General features: G+C 38.1%; 1 protein-coding gene across 5 annotated transcripts in view; it reads right to left on the reverse strand.

The window, feature by feature from the left end:
• Positions 1-927: 927 nt before the first annotated feature.
• Positions 928-18,777, reverse strand: part of diaph2 (diaphanous-related formin 2) — a 631,396-nt gene continuing 613,546 nt past the window's right edge. For all 5 annotated transcript variants that reach the window (XM_072270521.1, XM_072270519.1, XM_072270520.1 and 2 more), the window contains one exon: positions 928-2,126. In XM_072270521.1, the coding sequence (XP_072126622.1) occupies positions 2,062-2,126 (65 nt within the window). In that variant the 3' untranslated portion in view covers positions 928-2,061. The remainder of the gene's footprint in view (positions 2,127-18,777) is intronic.

The raw sequence follows: 18,777 nt of genomic DNA on the forward strand, positions 1-18,777 counted from the left end.
ATTACCGAATAATTCAGTGATATAAAATTCTAGGTCTTAACCATCCAGATTTAATTGCCACACGTCCCTCTCTGCCAACAAACCTGCACTGTGTTGTATATTTCTTCCTTTCTTATTAAAGTTACAGAAGAATATAATATCATCTTCCAGTATCAAGATTTCTCTGCAACCTTTGTCTTTGGCTAATTTTTTGGCAGATTTGCGGGGTAATTCCAGCTGAACTTTTGTTACAGGCAACTTTTGTTTCAGTAAGTGGACAAACAATTATACATTCTCTCACTATCATTTGTTCAGCTGTCACCAAGGTTGTAATTCTAGAAGAGCATATTTTCCTTTTAGCCTTTTGGAACCACATTGCACACATTTTTCTTGATGGTGTGTTTAAATTGAAGAACACACATGATGTAGCCACTGGACAAAGGACTCTGGGGGCAAAGAGCTGCAGCAGGCTGGTGGAAAGTCATATTGCTCTTGTAATTTTGAGATGATTAGCCGAAGGGAAAACTAAATACAACTATCTATTCTTCTTTAAAAAGTGGAGAACACTTCAGCGAGTGGCTAAAATAAAAGGGCTCAAGACTGTGAATCACCATTATGGTTGCTTGTCCTAGGGAATAGTATTGTCAGAAAGTTAAACATCATTCTAAACAACACACAGACAACATCTGTGGTAGGAAGTAGACCAGTCTCAGGCATAATTAGAATATGAATTGAGTATTTCCAGGAACAAAGGGGCATGTCTAGCCTAGTGGACTGCAAACAAAAAAAGCGACAGGGTCAATCAGAAACAATGGGGACACTCAGGATGAAGATTTGTTCTGATAGTCTGAGACAACTTTCTTCACACTACCAAACTGTCTTGTAATTTTTAAAAAAGAAATTTGAATTAGAAAGCAGGTGCTGTATGTGTACTATTAATGACAACAATTCCAATAACATTGATTTTATTTTAAACAGTAAAGACACTGTGCTGATATACACTCTATAAGTAGCTCTTTTATATAAGTAACTCTGTGTTAAGTATTTGCAAATTCATTTACAACACACCCCTGGCTTTACTATATAGTTTGATGGATCTCGACGCTACGTACTATCTATAATTGTCATGTTCCACTGAAGGTAACTGCTGATTGCAGAGTTTTAAATGAGTATTTTGTTGATCTGATCATTTAAATACATTGTTGAGATGTGTAAATAACTGCTGAAATATGTCTAAAATACCTTTTTAAAAATGCTTGAATAGAATACATTTTAAGAACTAATTTTCAAAAGTGTAATTACTATAAAACAAGCATGGGTATTACAGTTTTGTTATTGCACAATGTCAATATTAACAAGCTCCCAATACAGGGGAACTAACTGTGCAATAACTACATGATTCTAAAACCACTTTGAAATGAATGAACATATTCTGCATGTGACTTAAGAAATGCAGTCTTATTGCTTTGTTACAGGCAGTGACAAAATAAGAAAGCTGCATTTGTTTATTTTCCTGGCAATATGCATATAAAGTACAAACAAGTGCATAATTATAAAATATTTTTGCTCAAGAAAAATACTCCTTCTGGGACAGAGGTGAAACCAAAAATAATCCATCCAAAAGAGAGAAAACAAAGCACAATTTTGCCATTGTTGATAAGATTGATGAGTCAACCTTGGTTGTTTCAAAGCCTCAGAGTAGTTATTTTAAGTTTGAGTAACACACAAATTCTAAATTAAAATCGGAAAACTAAAGTGATTCATGAAAGTAAATTGCCAGATTGGGACCCCAAACTTTTGCTTTCTTTCTCTCTTTTTTTATTGGCAATACAAATACAAAATGAATTTTGCAACATCATGGATGAAGTTCATCTTCTTCCAATTGTAGGTCAGTTAACAGGTATACAAAAGTTAAGAACTTATTATGGGCCAGCAGAGAGCACTCCGTAATATCTCACAGCATTTTCACAATTCCTTTTCTGGCCCTTGCAGTTTATCGTCTGCAGTACCATTAAGAGGTTTCTGATATCCAAGGACTGTTGGAAAATAACCTTCAAACCCCAGTTCTTTGGCACACTGGGATCACGCAAGTATCATATTTCCATTGTGACGGGAACGTGACCTCTCCAAAGCAACACGTCTATTTTCTGTGATAAGGCAAATAAAAGATTTTTAATTATTTGAGTAAATCTTTCAAAGTTGTAAAATACAAAAGTAAAAAATATGAAATACAAAATTAATATTTGAACAGAAACATAAAATTAGCATATACAGATCATGCTGATACTGAAATACACTTGAAGATCTATAATAAATTGCTTTTTAGATCATATGAGAAAAGTGATAAAAGCATTAAAGGAAAACAGACACATTCCCATGGACAGTTATGAAGCAGCAATTCTAACTGAAATTGTCTCCGCACAAGAATCTGTCTAGGTGAACGTGAAGTGCACTTCAGATGCCTTTGGGGATCAAATCATAGAGTGTTAAAAATGCACAGTGACTGTTAAAAGCAGGAGAAGCAGAGCTACAAAGATTGAAATGGTAAAAACTCAAGGCAAGGTCTGTCACTTCTCTTTCATGTAGAATGTCCGTGACAGACAACATTGTGCCATCAGTGACCTGTTAACGTTAACTGTTTCACATTCAGCCTTTCAGGCGATTTAATATTATGCAGTGGTTTCTAGTGAGAACATTTTTGTAGGTTGCAAAAGTAACTCATATCATCTTGAAATCTCCAAATCTAAGAAGTAACAAAAATATTGCAGCAAATATCTTATCAATAACCTTAAGAAAAATAGCTTAGACCGAATTCTCAAAGTCTCATTTCTATTGAGGCTACCCTGAGTTATAGTCATGTATCATTCAAACAGTTCAAGATACGACATCCTCTCATGGGAATAATCTGATATATTACTTTTGGTATAAAATACCTTGTTTATGGCAGTGCCATTAATAAAGGAAGCACATAAAATAACCTCTCAAAAAGTTATCCCTTCTGAAAGACCAATGTCTCATCAGCAATTACCAAGTGTAAATCATACAACTATTTGTTTTGCAATCATTGGATAATTCTTTCAGAAACTGGGAGGGGGCTGTGATTCATACATTGAAAAAGACCTTATTGAATTAGCAAAATGAAATTGAATAACACGGCCATTTCCAGCAATTATACATTAGGATCAATGTAACTTGCAGAGCAGACTTGATGGGCTGATTGGCCTAATTCTGCTCCTATGCCTTATGGTCTTATTACAGTATTGCAAAGAACTGATAGAAAACCTGTAGAATATAAATATAGGAGGAACTTAGGAGGAGACAGTGGCGCCTAACGGTGACTCATTTGTTTGCATCTTTGGAAACAGCTCTATTTCAATCTTTAATATCTCTATTTTTGCCTTTCAGGGTTTGTTTGAAGACTCTGACCTGGACCTACACACTGACTTTGGTTCTTTGCAGGAATGGGACTTGCTCTCGGTGTTTCATGACTGGCCATTATTTAATATGCCAAGAGATTAGCTCGCCTTTGGAGTTCCAGGATCTTGTGGCTCTGGGGACGGGCGGACCGAAGGTCGGTGTCCTGGCAGGAAATCGGTGTGTCGTGGGAGATGGAAGATCTGGGGCTGTGTGCCCAGAGACCCGAGATCTTTGGGCACAGACTTTGGAAAAAGTGATGCAACGGACTTTTAACAGCATAAATCAGCAAGTTATGTCTCCCCTCTCGCTGTGAAACGAAGACACCTCTTTCTCCCTATTAGGGAGACAGAGAGAGAGCCTGTGGTATGTTGAATACCAGGTGAACGAGTAGTCTTTGGGGTACTGCAAGTCTGTGTGTTTGCCGTTGCTTTGCTACATGCTTCAGTGCTCGGTGCCAATACTTTTTTTTGCTGGTGGGGGAGGGGGATTGTTGCTTTGCTGCCGCTTACGCGTGGGGAGTGGGAGCTGGGGGGACTTTGGGGTTCTAACATTTAATTGTCATTTATTCTTTGGAGGCACTCCTCTGTTTTTGTGGATGGTTGCAAAGAAAAAGCACTTTCAGGATGTATATTGTATACATTTCTCTGGCATTAAATGTACCATTGAAACCTTTAATATAGTAAATTCATAAACTATATCAAAGCACTTAAGTAACTTTAATTTCAAAACAACTGTGAATAAACATTGAAAAAAATTAAAACTAATGTGATGCACTGCTAAGTATGAAATTAAATATGTTTTTTTTAGCTTAAGTTTTACCTCCAGGACTTCTGCTTTGATAATGGGAAGGTAGCAAAGGATTGGAAAATAGCAGACGTTTTACCCTTGTTCAAGACTGTTCCTGGTAGTGAGGGGCAGCCTGTTTAACATCAGCTGTGGCTATGGGTTTTCGGAACAATAATCAGCTAAAAGAAAACTGACAGACACTTGGACAACTTTGAGTTAATTAAGAGTCAACGTGGATTTGGAAAGGGAAGGTTTTGTTTGACTAACAGTTGAATGTTTTGATGAACTAACAGGGAAAGTTGATGAAGTGAATCGTGTCAATATCAGTTCGTTTCTAACGTGGAGAGAATCACTCCCGGGGAACGATCACAGCGTGTCATGAAGGGTTAAATCATATTCAAGCAATTTAGGAAGATAATTCACAAAAATATAGAAAAGACAAGCTGCACGCTTGCTATATATCTATGGGTATATATGAAAAACCTCTATTTCTTAAAAGGAACAGTCCATGAAATTTTCAGAGCTTCACTGTGGGTGTGATATGCTATATAGAGTAGGGATATGTTGAGCTGTGGGAAAAATTTGGAAATCACGGGGTTGCGTGGAAAAGTGTTAATAGTGGTAATGAATACAAAATTAGGAGAGTTACGCTTAGGTATAAAAGTCTGGCCAGACCACATTGTGTTCTTCAGTAAAGATGTGAACATCCTTGAGTAAATACAGAGATAATTTACCAGAATGCTTCATAAAGTGAGATATTTTAACAGGACAAGGAGTCCTTTTTCTGTGTTATATGTGCTTTGTAATATGTGGAACAGAAGAGTTAGAGGGGATATGTATGTTAAATTAAATAAGTAGTGTTAAAAGAATGGTGAGGTAGTGTTTACGGTTTCAAATGTCCATTCAGAAATCTGATAGCAGAGGGCAAGAAGCTGTTCCTGAATCATTGTGTGCCTCAACGATGTTATACCATTTTTCCATGCTGTAAGTTTACTGGACAGTATCTCATTTACAATAACAATATGTCTTACAAAAACCTGGTTGTATCTGTTAGTAGAGAGGATTAATTTTTTTCACCCTATATGATGATCTGTAGGAGGACACTCCCACACACAGCTGAAATGCTTAATAAAATCCATAAAGGATAGACTGAGCAAAAATCAAAGACTGAACGATATGCTTACTAGGAATTTGATAATGACAGCTGATTTTCAGTTAATCAGATTTGCAATGTGACCAGTAAGATGAAAACCACATTGGTTTTATTAAACTGATACTAAAATTTTTATTAAGCTGATGTTAAACCAAGAATGCTAGGGACATAGATCATGAATCAGAGATTATTCAAACTGGTCATGCGTGGTTGTATTAAAATTATGGCAAACTTTCTCACGTATCCAATTCATACTCAGAAATTCTGTTTTTTTCTCACTAAACAAGTAATAAAGAATAATTTACTAGACAATTATTGTTGATGTCATAATAATCATCTTAACACCCATTTTAAATTTACATTTTTGCTAATGTGCAGGTTCCAAACAACCCTTCACCCACCTCCCCATTGCCATCCCCTCCCCACCGCATGTCTTCAATGTATTAGCATGGTGTTGGAAAGGTTTTGTTGTGAAAATTATTATTGCTCTATGTTTCCCTTTGCTCTGCAGATGTTAGGAGCACAGAGACTGGATAGCTGAAAGCAGCTGAGATACTTCATCCATCAACATTTTGGGAGGCAAGCAGTAAATACATGATATGGAGACAGTGGTCATTTTAATCTCTTTCCAAAATACAGTTCCATGGTTAATACAAGTACAGATTGGAAGCACAGTAAAGTGTACATTTGTTCTTATAATACAAGCAGCTCAGGATGCTTGTAAATCATAGAGTTCACTCCACATGACTAAACAGCAATTCAGAATGTACAGAGTTAAACTAAAAGTCTATGTGCCACCAGATATTAAGGGGTCACACTTACTCCTACACTATTAAATGTATATTATTTCTTAAGAAAAAGTACTCATATAAACCTGCAGGATATATGAAACGAAGGAAAAAGTCTATTCATTCCATGCTTCACCCTCTGGCATCTCAATCTTTTTTTAGTTAGTCTTTCTACCGCAATCAGAATCAGGTTTATTATCACTGGCATGTGACATGAAATTTGTTAACTTAGCAGCAGCAGTTCAACGCGATACATAATCTAGCAGAGAGAAAAAATAAATAAATAAAATAAAGCATAATAATAAATAATCAAGTAAATCAATTACGTATATGGAATAGATTTTTTTTAATGTGCAAAACTGATTGGTTGATTAAAAAAAAAGTGAGTTAGTGTCCAAAGCTTCAATGTCCATTTAAGAATTGGGTGGCAGAGGGGAAGAAGCTGTTCCTGAATCACTGAGTGTGTGCCTTCAGGCTTCTGTATCTCCTACCTGATGGTAACAGTGAGAAAAGGGCATGCCATGGGTGCTGGAAATCCCTAATAATGGATGCTGCCTTTCTGAGACCATTCTTTAACTTGTAGCAAGTTGTCAAAGTTAACATTCACAGCATTGGCTCAGTACTTACTTCTCAAATTGATAGCTAAAACTTTTAAGTATTATACCTTTTGCTGAACTCAGCTACTGTGGCTAAAAGCCCTATTTACAAACCTTTCTATGTAAATAGCAGCTTTTTCAAATAAATCCCACTAGTAACACCAAATGAAAAGCAGAGAAAAAATATTTATTTATTAATTGAGGCCCTTCTGGCCCTTCGAGCCATGCCACCAAGCAATCTCCTAATTTAATCCTAGCCGAACATGGGACAATTTACAATTACTAATTAATTTACCAAACTGTATGTCTTTGGACTGTGCAAGGAAACCAGAGCACCTGGAGCAGACCCATGAGTTTACGGAGAGCAGGTACAAACTCCTTACAGACAGCAGCTGGAATTGAACTCAGGTTGCCTGTACTGTAGAGCGTTGTGCTAACCACTACACTACCATGCCACCTATACTCAAGTTCTATCCCTATATACCTGCTATAAAAATTGAACTTGCCCTGAATCTGATGGACTCTAACCTCTTATACCAGTCTCCTGTGGGATCCTGTCAAAGGTTTTACTGAAATCCATGTACATTGCATCAATCACACTGTCCTCATTAATATCTTTTGCATGCTCTTGGTATTTTATTCAACTGGTTCAATTTGTGTGTTCAGTGTTCAAAAGCAGAAGTTATAGACCAAAGCATCAAATAAGTTTCTTTCTCCATATCCACTGTATCTCTTACTTGGTATTTCAAGCACTTTCTGTTTGGGTACTCAAGCAAAATTATCATGGCTTCATCAAGTGGAAGCCAGACAAAATTATTTGAACTTTTTGAGCAAGTATAGACTTAGAGGACACTTTATTAGGTACAGGAGTGAAAGCTGGTGTAGTTATCCACTTCAAGGTTCCATGCATTGTGCATTCAGAGATACTTTTCTGCACATCACTGTTGTAATGCGTAGTTATCTGAGTTACCGTCGCTTCTTGTCAACTTGAACCAGTCCAGCCATTCTCCGCTGACCTCTCTCATTAACAAGGCATTTATACCCACAGACCTGCCACTCACAAGATGTTTTTTTGTTTATCACACTATTCTCTGTAAATTCTTAAGACTGTTGAGTGCAAACATCCCAGGAGATCAGCAAGTTCTGAGATACTCAAACCACCCCGTCTGGCACTAACAATCATTCTACGGTCAAAGTCACTCAGATCCCATTTGTTCCCCATTCTGATATTTGGTCTGAAGAACAACTGAACCTCTTGAGCACGTCTGCATGCTTTTATGACTGGCTAATTATATATTTGCATTAATGAACCACCGTACCTAATAAAATGGCCACTGAGCATATAAACAGAGGATAAAACAGATATTATATTTTTTGAATTTTCAGAAGGCTTTTAACAATGTGCCTGGCAAAATGTTACTTAAAAAGGAGGATTTGGTATCTTGGTGGGTTTAAAGGTAGGTAAAATGAGGTATGTACTGTATATACCAGGGTGCTATGGAAAGTCATTGAGTAATTTTTAAACTTTTACAGGCCATTTGGTGAGGTAGCTGATGACTGGAAGACAGCAAACGTGATATTAAACAAGGTCAGCAAGGATAAGACTTTGATTCTCACGTCTGCGGTAAATAAATTATTGGAAATATTTCTGAGGTTCAGGATTAATCTACAGTTGTAAAGACAATCATTAATTAAGTATAATCAATACGTTTCCTTAGGGGCAGATCCTGTCTGACCAAATTGATTTAATTTTTCAAAGAGGAAACAATTATGTATTGATGAGGGCAGTCCAATTGAAATTCTTTACAATCTTCAATAAGGTCCCAATGGAATCATCATCGTTATGTGCCATGTCATATGATGTGGGCGATTACGGTCTTCTATCTGTCTTTAATCTGAGAAGTTATGAAGATGCTGTCCAAGTTGCAGGCCATCTTGGACAATGTCTCCTATCCACTACATAATGTACTGGTTGGGCACAGGAGTACATTCAGCCAGAGACTCATTCCACCGAGATGCAACACAGAGCGTCATAGGAAGTAATTCCTGCCTGTGGCCATCAAACTTTACAACTCCTCCCTTGGAGGGTCAGACACCCTGAGCCAATAGGCTGGTCCTGGACTTATTTCCTGGCATAATTTACATATTACTATTTAACTATTTATGGTTTTATTACTATTTATTATCTATGGTGCAACTGTAACAAAAAACAATTTACCCCGGGATCAATAAAGTATGACTATGACTATGATAATAATCTCTTCAAAACTTTTGCCTGTCCATCCCTTGATGTAAATCATGAATGTTATGTGCTGTGGACTGCAGCTTTTTCTTCCATCAGATTCTCCCATCACTGCAAGATGTTTGAGCTTCTCTTTCCTCAGTACATGTCCCAGAAATTCCATCTGTTATTTCCTGATCGATGATATCAGCTTTCTTTCTTATTCCGGCTTTTCACAGCACTTTCCATGATATTGCTATCATTCTTCTCAAAAGCCACATTTCTGCAGCTTCAAGGCTTCCGTCATCTTTGTATTGTCCAACATTTGGTTCCATATGTTATTGTGTGGAAGGAATGTAGCACCACAACACTCTGAGTTTCTTACCCACAGGAATTATGCTTTTCTTTAGTATCTTGCTCAAATGATTTGAGAGCATGCCACAGAGCTCCAGAAAAACCTATACCTATGGTTTATTGATTATACCAAAGCCTCTGATAAGGTCAGACATGAAGAGCTTATAAAAATCCTTCAGCACTTGGACACCGATGGGAAAGGTATGTGAATCATCAGAAATTTGTCTTGGGAACAAAAAGCAGGAATGACATTTGAAAATGAGACTAAATTTTGTCCAGATTAAGAAGGGTGCCAAACAGGGTTGTGCTCTCTTATCCAACCTATTCAATCTTTAATAGCCAGATGATTCTAAAATAAATTAGTAGTATTCCAGGCATGATAATTGGTGGGTACAATTTGAACAACCTACAAGACGCAGAGGACAAAGTGCTGATAGCTACTTCTAAAGAGATGCTCTAAGAAATACTAGCAAGGAAAGTGCAAAGACAGGATTGATCATTAATTGCAAAAAGACCAAATGCATAGTTGTCACAAAGAAGAAATACAGAAATGCAAACTGAAAGTGGATGATGAAACAATTAAGTAAACATTGAAGTTCAACTATTTTGAGAACATGATAACATCTGACAGTAGGGCGGATGTTGAAATTAGAAGGATTGGCATTGCCTCAGAAGGTAGTGGAAGCAACCACTCTTATGATATTTAAGAAGCATTCAGACAAGCACCTGAAATGCCAAATGCATAGGTTATGAAGTAAGTGTAAGTAAATGGGATTAGTATAGTGGGTAACATGGATGAGGTGGGCGGCAGGGCCAGTCTCTGTGCGGGAACTGATGTAACATTCACGTCATTGGAACACTATATCTTCATAGTATCCATCGTTTAAAGTTATTATATAATCTTACCAGATAGTTACTGAAATTCACAATAACTTTCATTTTGAAGTCTTTCTTTAGTAGTGAAGTTTTATGAATGCACAAATGATACCTTTATAACTATCCCAAGCCACATTTGTTTTAAAAAGAATAAAACCCTGATTTTTTTTAACCACTTTGCACTGGAAAGCTTTGAATACTGAGATAATTACTTCCTTTTAACAAGATCAAGATAAGAATTTTGTAAGGTCAGCATGAACAAATCACTAACATTCTTACCGTTTAAAGAGAACCCAAAATAAAACTCCTGACTGAGGATGCCGTGGAAATGTTCATTTTAAATTATTTCATCTGCAAATGTTCAGCAAATAACATTTGGTGCTTAAACTACTTTCATTTTCTTGTTCAACTAACATAAGGGTTTAGCTTTTATTATAATTCTGTTTATTGTGATTGAAACATGTTAAGTCAGGGCAGCTGTTTATAAGTCCAGACGTTAATCCGCAGAAAAATGGATGTAGCTTCAGGGATAAGAATTTTGGGAGGTAGTTATATCACACAATACCTTCCCAAATATAATACAAACTAATAGCAACTTTTCTGGTAAGGAAGCAACTGTTCAAATTCATCTAGTTTATTCAGTTTCGAGTTGGATCAGACTGTGAGGAAGGCACCAAGGGAATGAGGGATATATTAAAATGTAAGCTGGAGAATGAGAAGAATGATGAGATGTACAGCAGCAGAGGTAGTTTGGAAGAGAAAGCTCTAAAATAACTCTACCATTTCTTGGTATATCAACTGAACGAAATTCAATGACTGAAATAATATGATGATGCAATTTAGAATATGTACAACAATTGCAAAAGGGTCTCAAAAATAACTTATTTATTATCTCCAAGTTATGAAGTTTAAGGCTTTTGATTGTGATGTTTTTTCAGGAGGCTAAGATTATCAATAATAAAACTGGTAAAATGAGATAAACCCGTATTCATTAACACAGAGTCCAATTTTTTGCATCTTGGGTGAATACGTTTCCAATAATTAACTATCCGTTGCAAACTACCACAATCAGTTGCTTTAACAGTGCGTAATCAATTACTATATTCTGTAATTTTTACCAGTTATGCATTTAATGTTGCTTCAGAACAAAACTGAGATTACAGCTTTATTCTAATAAATTATTCATACCCTTTTAGAAGCATCATTATAAATTTGACTAAATTTAAATACTTCCCAACTGAAAGCCATGAATGTAGATCTTAGGGCCAGATAGACAAGGCTTTAGATGGTCAGAGAAAAGTCTGAGATATCGGTAATCCCTGGAGAAAAAAGGTCACCAGTACCACAGAGAAGCAATACAACATCACTGACAATTGAATGTTAAAATTCACACCTTCAAAGATTAGAATGGAATTAGTTTCTTTTTGTGCAATTTCTGCATGAAAATGCTCATCTAAATTGAAAGGTGTTCATTGTAGAGGTGTGAGCTGTCAGAAGCTCGCAAAGAGCATAGCGATTCTGAGAATCTAGGTGAATAAGGATAAGGCAGATGCGATAAAATGTGGAATTATCTTAGGTTGAAAATACAGAAAAGCAGAGTATTTTTCACCATAATCACAATTATTATCAGTGTCTTATATTGTGTGTAATTTGTTATTTTGCAGCAGTACAGTACATAAAAATATTATACATTACAACAGGGGTCCCCAACCATTTTTTTGCACCGTGGACCGGTTTAATATTGACAATATTCTTGCAGACCGGCCGACCTGGCGGGGGGGGGGGGGGATGTTCAGGTAGGGTTAAATTCACCTCACCTCAACATGTCTTTTACAGTTAGGGTTGCCAACTTTCTCACTCCCAAATAAGGGACAAAAGTAGCAGTCAAATCCCGGAACACTTTACCCCAGAAAGACTACCATGACCATAAAGCCTTGCGCGGACACCTATGTGCCCATGCGCCTACCTGCCGATTTTTCCCCCACAAATCGGTTTTGCCTTCCTCTTCCCAACTATACTGTACATACATTAATTCTACTTTATATAGGCCGTGTAGTTATCATATCATTCCTGCTTTTACTATATGTTAGTGTTATTTACTTTCGGTTTTATGTGCTATTTAGTATGATTTGTAAGGTTATTTTCTGGGTCTGGGAACGCTCTAAAATTTTTCCCATATAAATTAATGGTAATTGCTTCTTCACTTCACGCCATTTCAGCACGAAAGGTTTCATAGGAATGCTCTACCTTAGCGGGGGAAATACGGGACAAACCAATTTAGCCCAATATACGGGATGTCCCGGCAAATACGGGACAGTTGGCAACCCTATGTTCAAGTTCAACAGTGCGTGACAGGGAATGAGGAAAGGTGCAGCTGACTCATATCGTCTCCTCACAGCCCGGTAGCATATGCTTTGTGGCCCGGTGGTTGGGGGACCGCTGCATTACAAAATAAATAAATAGTACAAAAGGAGGAACAATAAGACAGAATCCACAGACTATTCAGAAATTTGATGGTTGAGGAGAACAAGCTGCTTCTCAATCAAGCTCCTTCCTGATGGTAATAAAAATAAAAGGGCAGATCTCAGTTAATGAGGGTGCTTAGTGGTGGAGGTTGCCTTCTTGAGGCACAGCATTTTGAAGATGTCCTCAATGGTGGGGAGCTGCCCATGACAGAGCTTGCTGGGTCGGCAACACTCTGGAGCCTCTTTCAATCTTGTGCATTGGAGACTCCATACCAGTCAGAATGCTTTTCACTGTACATCTCAGAAATCTGCAACATACCAAGTCTCAAATTCCTAATATAGTAGAGATACTGGCATGCCTCCTTTGTGATTGCAACAATGTGCTGGATCCAGGCCAGATCCCTCGAAATGTTGACACCAAGGAACTTGAAGCTGCTCACTCTTTCCGCTGCTGACCTCTCAATGAGGCCAGTGCATGTTCTGTCAAGTTCCCCTTCCTGAAGTCCACAATAAATTCCTGGTATTACTGATGTTGAGTGTGTGGTTGTTATTGTGACACCACTTAAACAAATGTTCTATCTCACTCCTGTACACCTTCTCATTATATCAGAGGTTTTATAAACATTCAGAGTTGCTGACATTCTGAAGGACTTGGATATCCTTGCTTGTAAATTGCATGCACGTGTACATACAATTGGCCTTTATTGCAATAGAGTTAGAATCTAATGCAGTATAGATTGTACTACACTTTTACAAGACCCTGGTGAGACCACAGCTACATTACTTCTTGCCTTCTGAACTAGAAGGAGATATTTACAATAGACGGAGAGGAAGAATGGAGAAGGACAATGGCAGGTATAAAGAGGAGGGGTGGTATTGAGACGGGGCCAGTAGGCAATTAGTGGAGTAAAGACGGATGAAGGATAATGGACAGATGAAGCCAAGTGGGGGTTGTGGGGGTGAAGAATAAGTGAAGGAGGACACAGTTACTGAAGGGTGATGGGTAGGAACACAAAGGCTACCAGTGCTGGAATATGATAAGGAGGTGATAACAGGAACCATTGGGAGAGAGGTAAGCAAATGAAACTAGATAGATGAGGGTGGATCTGGTGGGTAACAAAGTGGGTAGAAGGTGGACAGAACCAGGAGGATGTAAGGGGGTCAAAAGAGGGGTGATTGGGTGGGTCAGGGGTCTTGGCTGGACAGTAGGTATGGAAAGGGGACAAGAATGAAAGCACCAGAGGTGGATTGGAAGGGCAGGGGGTATCACATCAATCACCTGTTTTTGTACTCTTTTCATTCCTCTCTTCAAGGGCTAGAATCAGGCCAACTTGCTTTTGGAGAATCAGAAAGCTCTTTTGTCAGTGGAGTCATCAAAGTGAGTTCAAAACTGATCCTTTTCATAAAATCATGTTTTAACACATCCGGAAAACTACTTTAATGGCTGATGCTAAAAATACTGAAAACCAGTAGTCCAAAAGACTGAATAATGTTATGCAGGAATTTCAATAAGCGTATGTAGAAAAACATCGTAGAAAACAACAGTGTTGAAGCAGTTACTATACTGTATAAAGTGTATTAACTGACAATGGTGAGAATGAGTTGGAAGGAAAGTGGGCCAAGGAATGGCAGATGGATTTTAACTTGGGTAGGTGCGAAATATTGTATTTTGGAATGTTAAACCAGAGTTACACAGTAAATGATTGGAAGAACAGAGAGACCCAAGGATACAAATACTTAGTTTTATGAAAGTGGAGACACAGATACACAGAGTGCCGAAGAAAGTGTTTGGCATGTTTGATTTCATCAGTTGGCATTGAGCGCAAAAGTAGGGATATCATGTTATATAGCTGCACAAGGCATTGATGAGACTGCACTTGGAGTATTGTGTGCAGTTCTGGTTTTTCCACTATCTATTTTTAAGCTGGAAGAGGTTCAGAAGAGATCTTCCAGGATGCTGCTAGAACTGGAGGGATTGAGTTATAAGGAGAGACTGGATAGGCTGGGACTGTACTTGCTGGAGTGTAGGAGGATGAGGGGTGAGTTTACAGAGGTATATAAAATCATAATGAGCATAGATATGGTGAATAGACACAGTCTGTTTTTTGGAAATTTAAAGTGGACCTGAAAGGCAAGATTTTTCCCCCACACAGAAGATGGTAAGTACATATATGAAAAAAACTGCCAGAGAAAGCTGTAGAGGCAAGTACAGTTACAACCTTCAAAGGATGTTTAGAGATGCATATGGATAGGAAGGATTTAGAAGGATATGGGCCAAATACAGGCAGACTAGCTCATGCAGTTGGCAAGAACAAATTAGGCTGAGGGTCCTGTTTCCATTTTGGATAACTCTATGATTCTAAAGGAGAATGCAACATGCATACAAAATACACGGGATGAAAAAAATGAGAGAAGCAAAAAAGTGATTCAGAGAGATCAGTAAAAAGTTTTGACAAAATGTCAAGAAGGCTACAAGGGGATATAGGTAGGTTAATTGAGTAAGATCTCTAAATTCAGGATATTTGGTAAAATGTGAAACTGTCCACAATAATAAAAATACATCATATAAATGGTGAGAAACTGCAAAGCCCTGAGATACCAGGAGACACAGGTGTCATGTAGACAACTAGGATGCAGGTACAGCAAGTAATGAGGAAAGCTGAGAGAATGTTCCACTTCACAACAATCTTCCATGCCTTGTTCCATCTCCACAAATTCATTACTTCACCCTGTTCTGGACTGAATTCCACATTTCTGTCCACATGACCAAAACCACCAGAACCACCAGTATCTTCCTGCATTCTAAAACCTTTCCCCTCACTAAGTCAATTTTTCTATCACTGTCAAACTTAGCGTGCTCCTTCCATTTTAATCTTGATTATTCATATAAACTAAAAACACAAGAGGCTGAGTACCAACCCCTGTGGAATCACAGTGATAGCAGTCTTCCTGTCACAAAGACACCCAGCTGCTGAAATGAGTTTGGATCCAATTTGCCATTATCCCATGGATTCCATGGTTTTCTTGATGAACATACCATATGGGACCTTTTCACAGACTTGCTAAAATCCCAAACCCTCCTTGTTATCTCTTCAAAAAATTCCAACTAGGCCTGACTTTTCTTTTATGAACTCTCCCCAAAGTGTCAGCACTTCTCTTCATGAGTTCAACTAACTAATCTGAAATAATCATTTATTTCTTCCTCTCCTTTTAAGTAATGATGCAACTTTAATAGTATTAAAGTCTGTTCCACAAGCTGTAAGCAGAGAGGATTGAAAAAACCCCTTATTCCTTTCAGCATTCTGGGATATACTTTTTCTAGGCCTGGTAATTTACCCATTACTTCCCTGGGAAATTGCAATACTTTGGTTTCAATAATTTAATCACAAAATCAGAAGTCTTAAGTTCAAAACAGTAAGAGAAAACTATAAATGGGGCATTTGGTTTACAAATTGTCTAAAATAAGTCACTGGGCCCAATCATGCCAAGCCCATCATACCATCTGAACTCACTGCCACCTCCCTCAGTTGGATGCAGTTGGGCAGCCTCACTCTTGGAAGTCAGACAGTGGGATTTTTTAAAAAATACTTTATTTTCAAAAAAAAAAATGAAATCAACAAAAGTGTACCAGCTCAGACATGTATAAGAATGAAATAAGTAAAAAAAACGACATAACGTTAGAGGGATGCCTATTGCACAAAGTGCTCAAAAATACTAAACATTAAATCTCAAATGAGGGCCATGAGAAATCAGCTGGGGGGGAATTGCTCATCCGCCCCCGGCCTCGTCCAGGTGGGCAAGAAATGGATCCCAGGTAGCTGAAATTTTTTTTAATTGAATTAGTTCTCACAAACCTAAGTTTCTCCATCTGTATGACTGAGATCATATCAGCCATCCATCTCCGAAAGGAAGGGGGAGAAGGTGATTTCCATTCCCTCAAGATAAGTCTTTTGGTAACAATCATCCCCAGCATCGGAGACTGTTGTATGGCTGCAAGGAAACAAATAGTAGATTGCGAGCAGCCAAATATAGCGAGATCAGCTTCCAAGGTGAAGGATCTTATATAGGCCTTTGAGTACCAGTCAAATATTTTGGACCAAAATCTAGTCAGTAATGGCCAAAACCAAAAGGTGCGTGACAATGTGGCTTCCGTCCCTTGGTATCTATCACACATTGGCGAGACAGAAGGGTAAATCTTGTGCAATCTAATTTTAGAGTAATAGAGATGGTGGACAACTTTAAACTGAATCAGTTGGTGCCTGCTGTTAACAGAGCAAGCCTGTATCATAAACAAACACTTATCCCAGGCAGCTTCAGACAATTCAATGCCCAACTCCTCTCTCCAGGCAACTCTAATCTTCACAGTAAACACTACAATGCAATTATCAAACAAACATACAAACTTAGAAACGAGAAGCCTGGAGTCAGGAAGGTTCTTTAAAATATCAAAAAACATATGTTTCCTTGGAAGGACAGTGGGATTAAGTGCACTCGGAGCATTTACCCCTGGAAAGCCCTGACCGCCTTCGACAAGAGGCAAAGGTGAAGTGGTTTTTACCTGAGAGGCTTACTTTTAAAATTTGTAAATGTCTCTAATTAAAGCACTTTCATTAGAACTCTTGCAAATCAACAGAAACATTAAAATAATGTGAAAGTAATTATGCCAATCCATTGGGGAATGCTGGGGAATTCTAGGAAAATGGTTTAGTAGGAATCGCAGAATGTTAGGAGTTCTCAGTATAACTTGGCTTCTTTTAAGGAGGTGGTCAGAAGAGGAAAAAAAATATGAAAGGGGAACAACCAGAATTTTTTACTGTACAACAAAGGTAGTTCTTTGATTCCATGTTATTTAGAGAAGGTTGGACTCTCAAAAACCAGCCAGACAAAAAAAAACAACTGAAGACTCCATGACCTGAAACTTCAATTGTCTATTTCCCTCTATAGATGTTGCTTGATAGATTGAATTTCTACAACTCTTTTGTGTGTTGCTGTTGAATATTCCAGTACAAATGACCCAAGGGAATGGAATGAAGTCCTTACAGCAGGTGGGGTGGGATGAAGAGTAGAGGAAATAACTTGGTAAATTGGAAATTTTAAACCCTAAGGCATAGGAGCAGAAATATGTCTTATGGGTCCTTTATCTCCCTTGATGAAATTATTTTGTATTGCTGCGTCCAATATATCTTTCTTCCATTGTGACCATGGCTTCCTCTCTACCATTGTTGGAAACACACCCTGACTACATCTCATCCATTTCTTGAACCTCTATTCCCACTTCCTGTACTTCAGGTTTGAACAAGGCAAGAGCTCTCCGTCCAACAGTCTCTGCATTTCATAAACCATTCTCCAAAACTGCTACCGCCTTCAAAGGAGACTCCACCAGCACCTTATCTCCTTCTCCTCTTGCTTCAGTATTTCACTGGGATAGTCCTCATCACAACTCCATGGTCCACTCTCTCATTCCCTCCAACAAACCCCATTTTAAAGTACTTTCTGTGGCAACACAAAGTCTTTTAAGGTGAGGCAGTAACTCATTTGTACTTCTTCCAGACTAGAATCCTGCATTTGGTGTTCACAATGTAGTCTCTTCTATACTGGAGAAATCAAAAACAGATTGAGTGATCACTCTACAGAGCATCTGTGTTAAGTTTGCGAGGGCCATCCCAAGCTCCTCATTGTTTGCAACTCTGAGTCTTTATCCCACTACAGCTCTGATCAATTGGTCTGTGACCTCCTGTACCATTACAAAGAGGTCATTACAAGCTTGAGGAACAGCACCTGATCTTCTGTCTTGGCATGTTGCAGCCTTCCTGATTTAATATTAAATTCTATAACATCCAGTAACTTCAGGTCTGAATCAATCACACATCTGTGATATTAGCTCAGCTTGTTTTATTTCTGTTTCTTTCTTTTCCCTTTTTTTCCACCCCCCCCCCATCTCTTTGAGTGGAGGACAACTCAGGCAAGTCATCCTGCTCTGCATTTTGCAACTCCTACATTCTTTTGTTTAATGTTCCCATTCTCTAACTGCTCTCATTCATTCACTGACCAGATAATCTTATTGATAGCTTATCTCCATAGTCACCCTGGTCTGAGACATCCCATAAATCCTGAGGAAGGGCCTCAGCCTGAAACGCCAATT

This window comes from Mobula birostris, chromosome 10, assembly GCF_030028105.1.
Source record: "Mobula birostris isolate sMobBir1 chromosome 10, sMobBir1.hap1, whole genome shotgun sequence".
Taxonomy (NCBI): Eukaryota; Metazoa; Chordata; class Chondrichthyes; order Myliobatiformes; family Myliobatidae; genus Mobula; species Mobula birostris.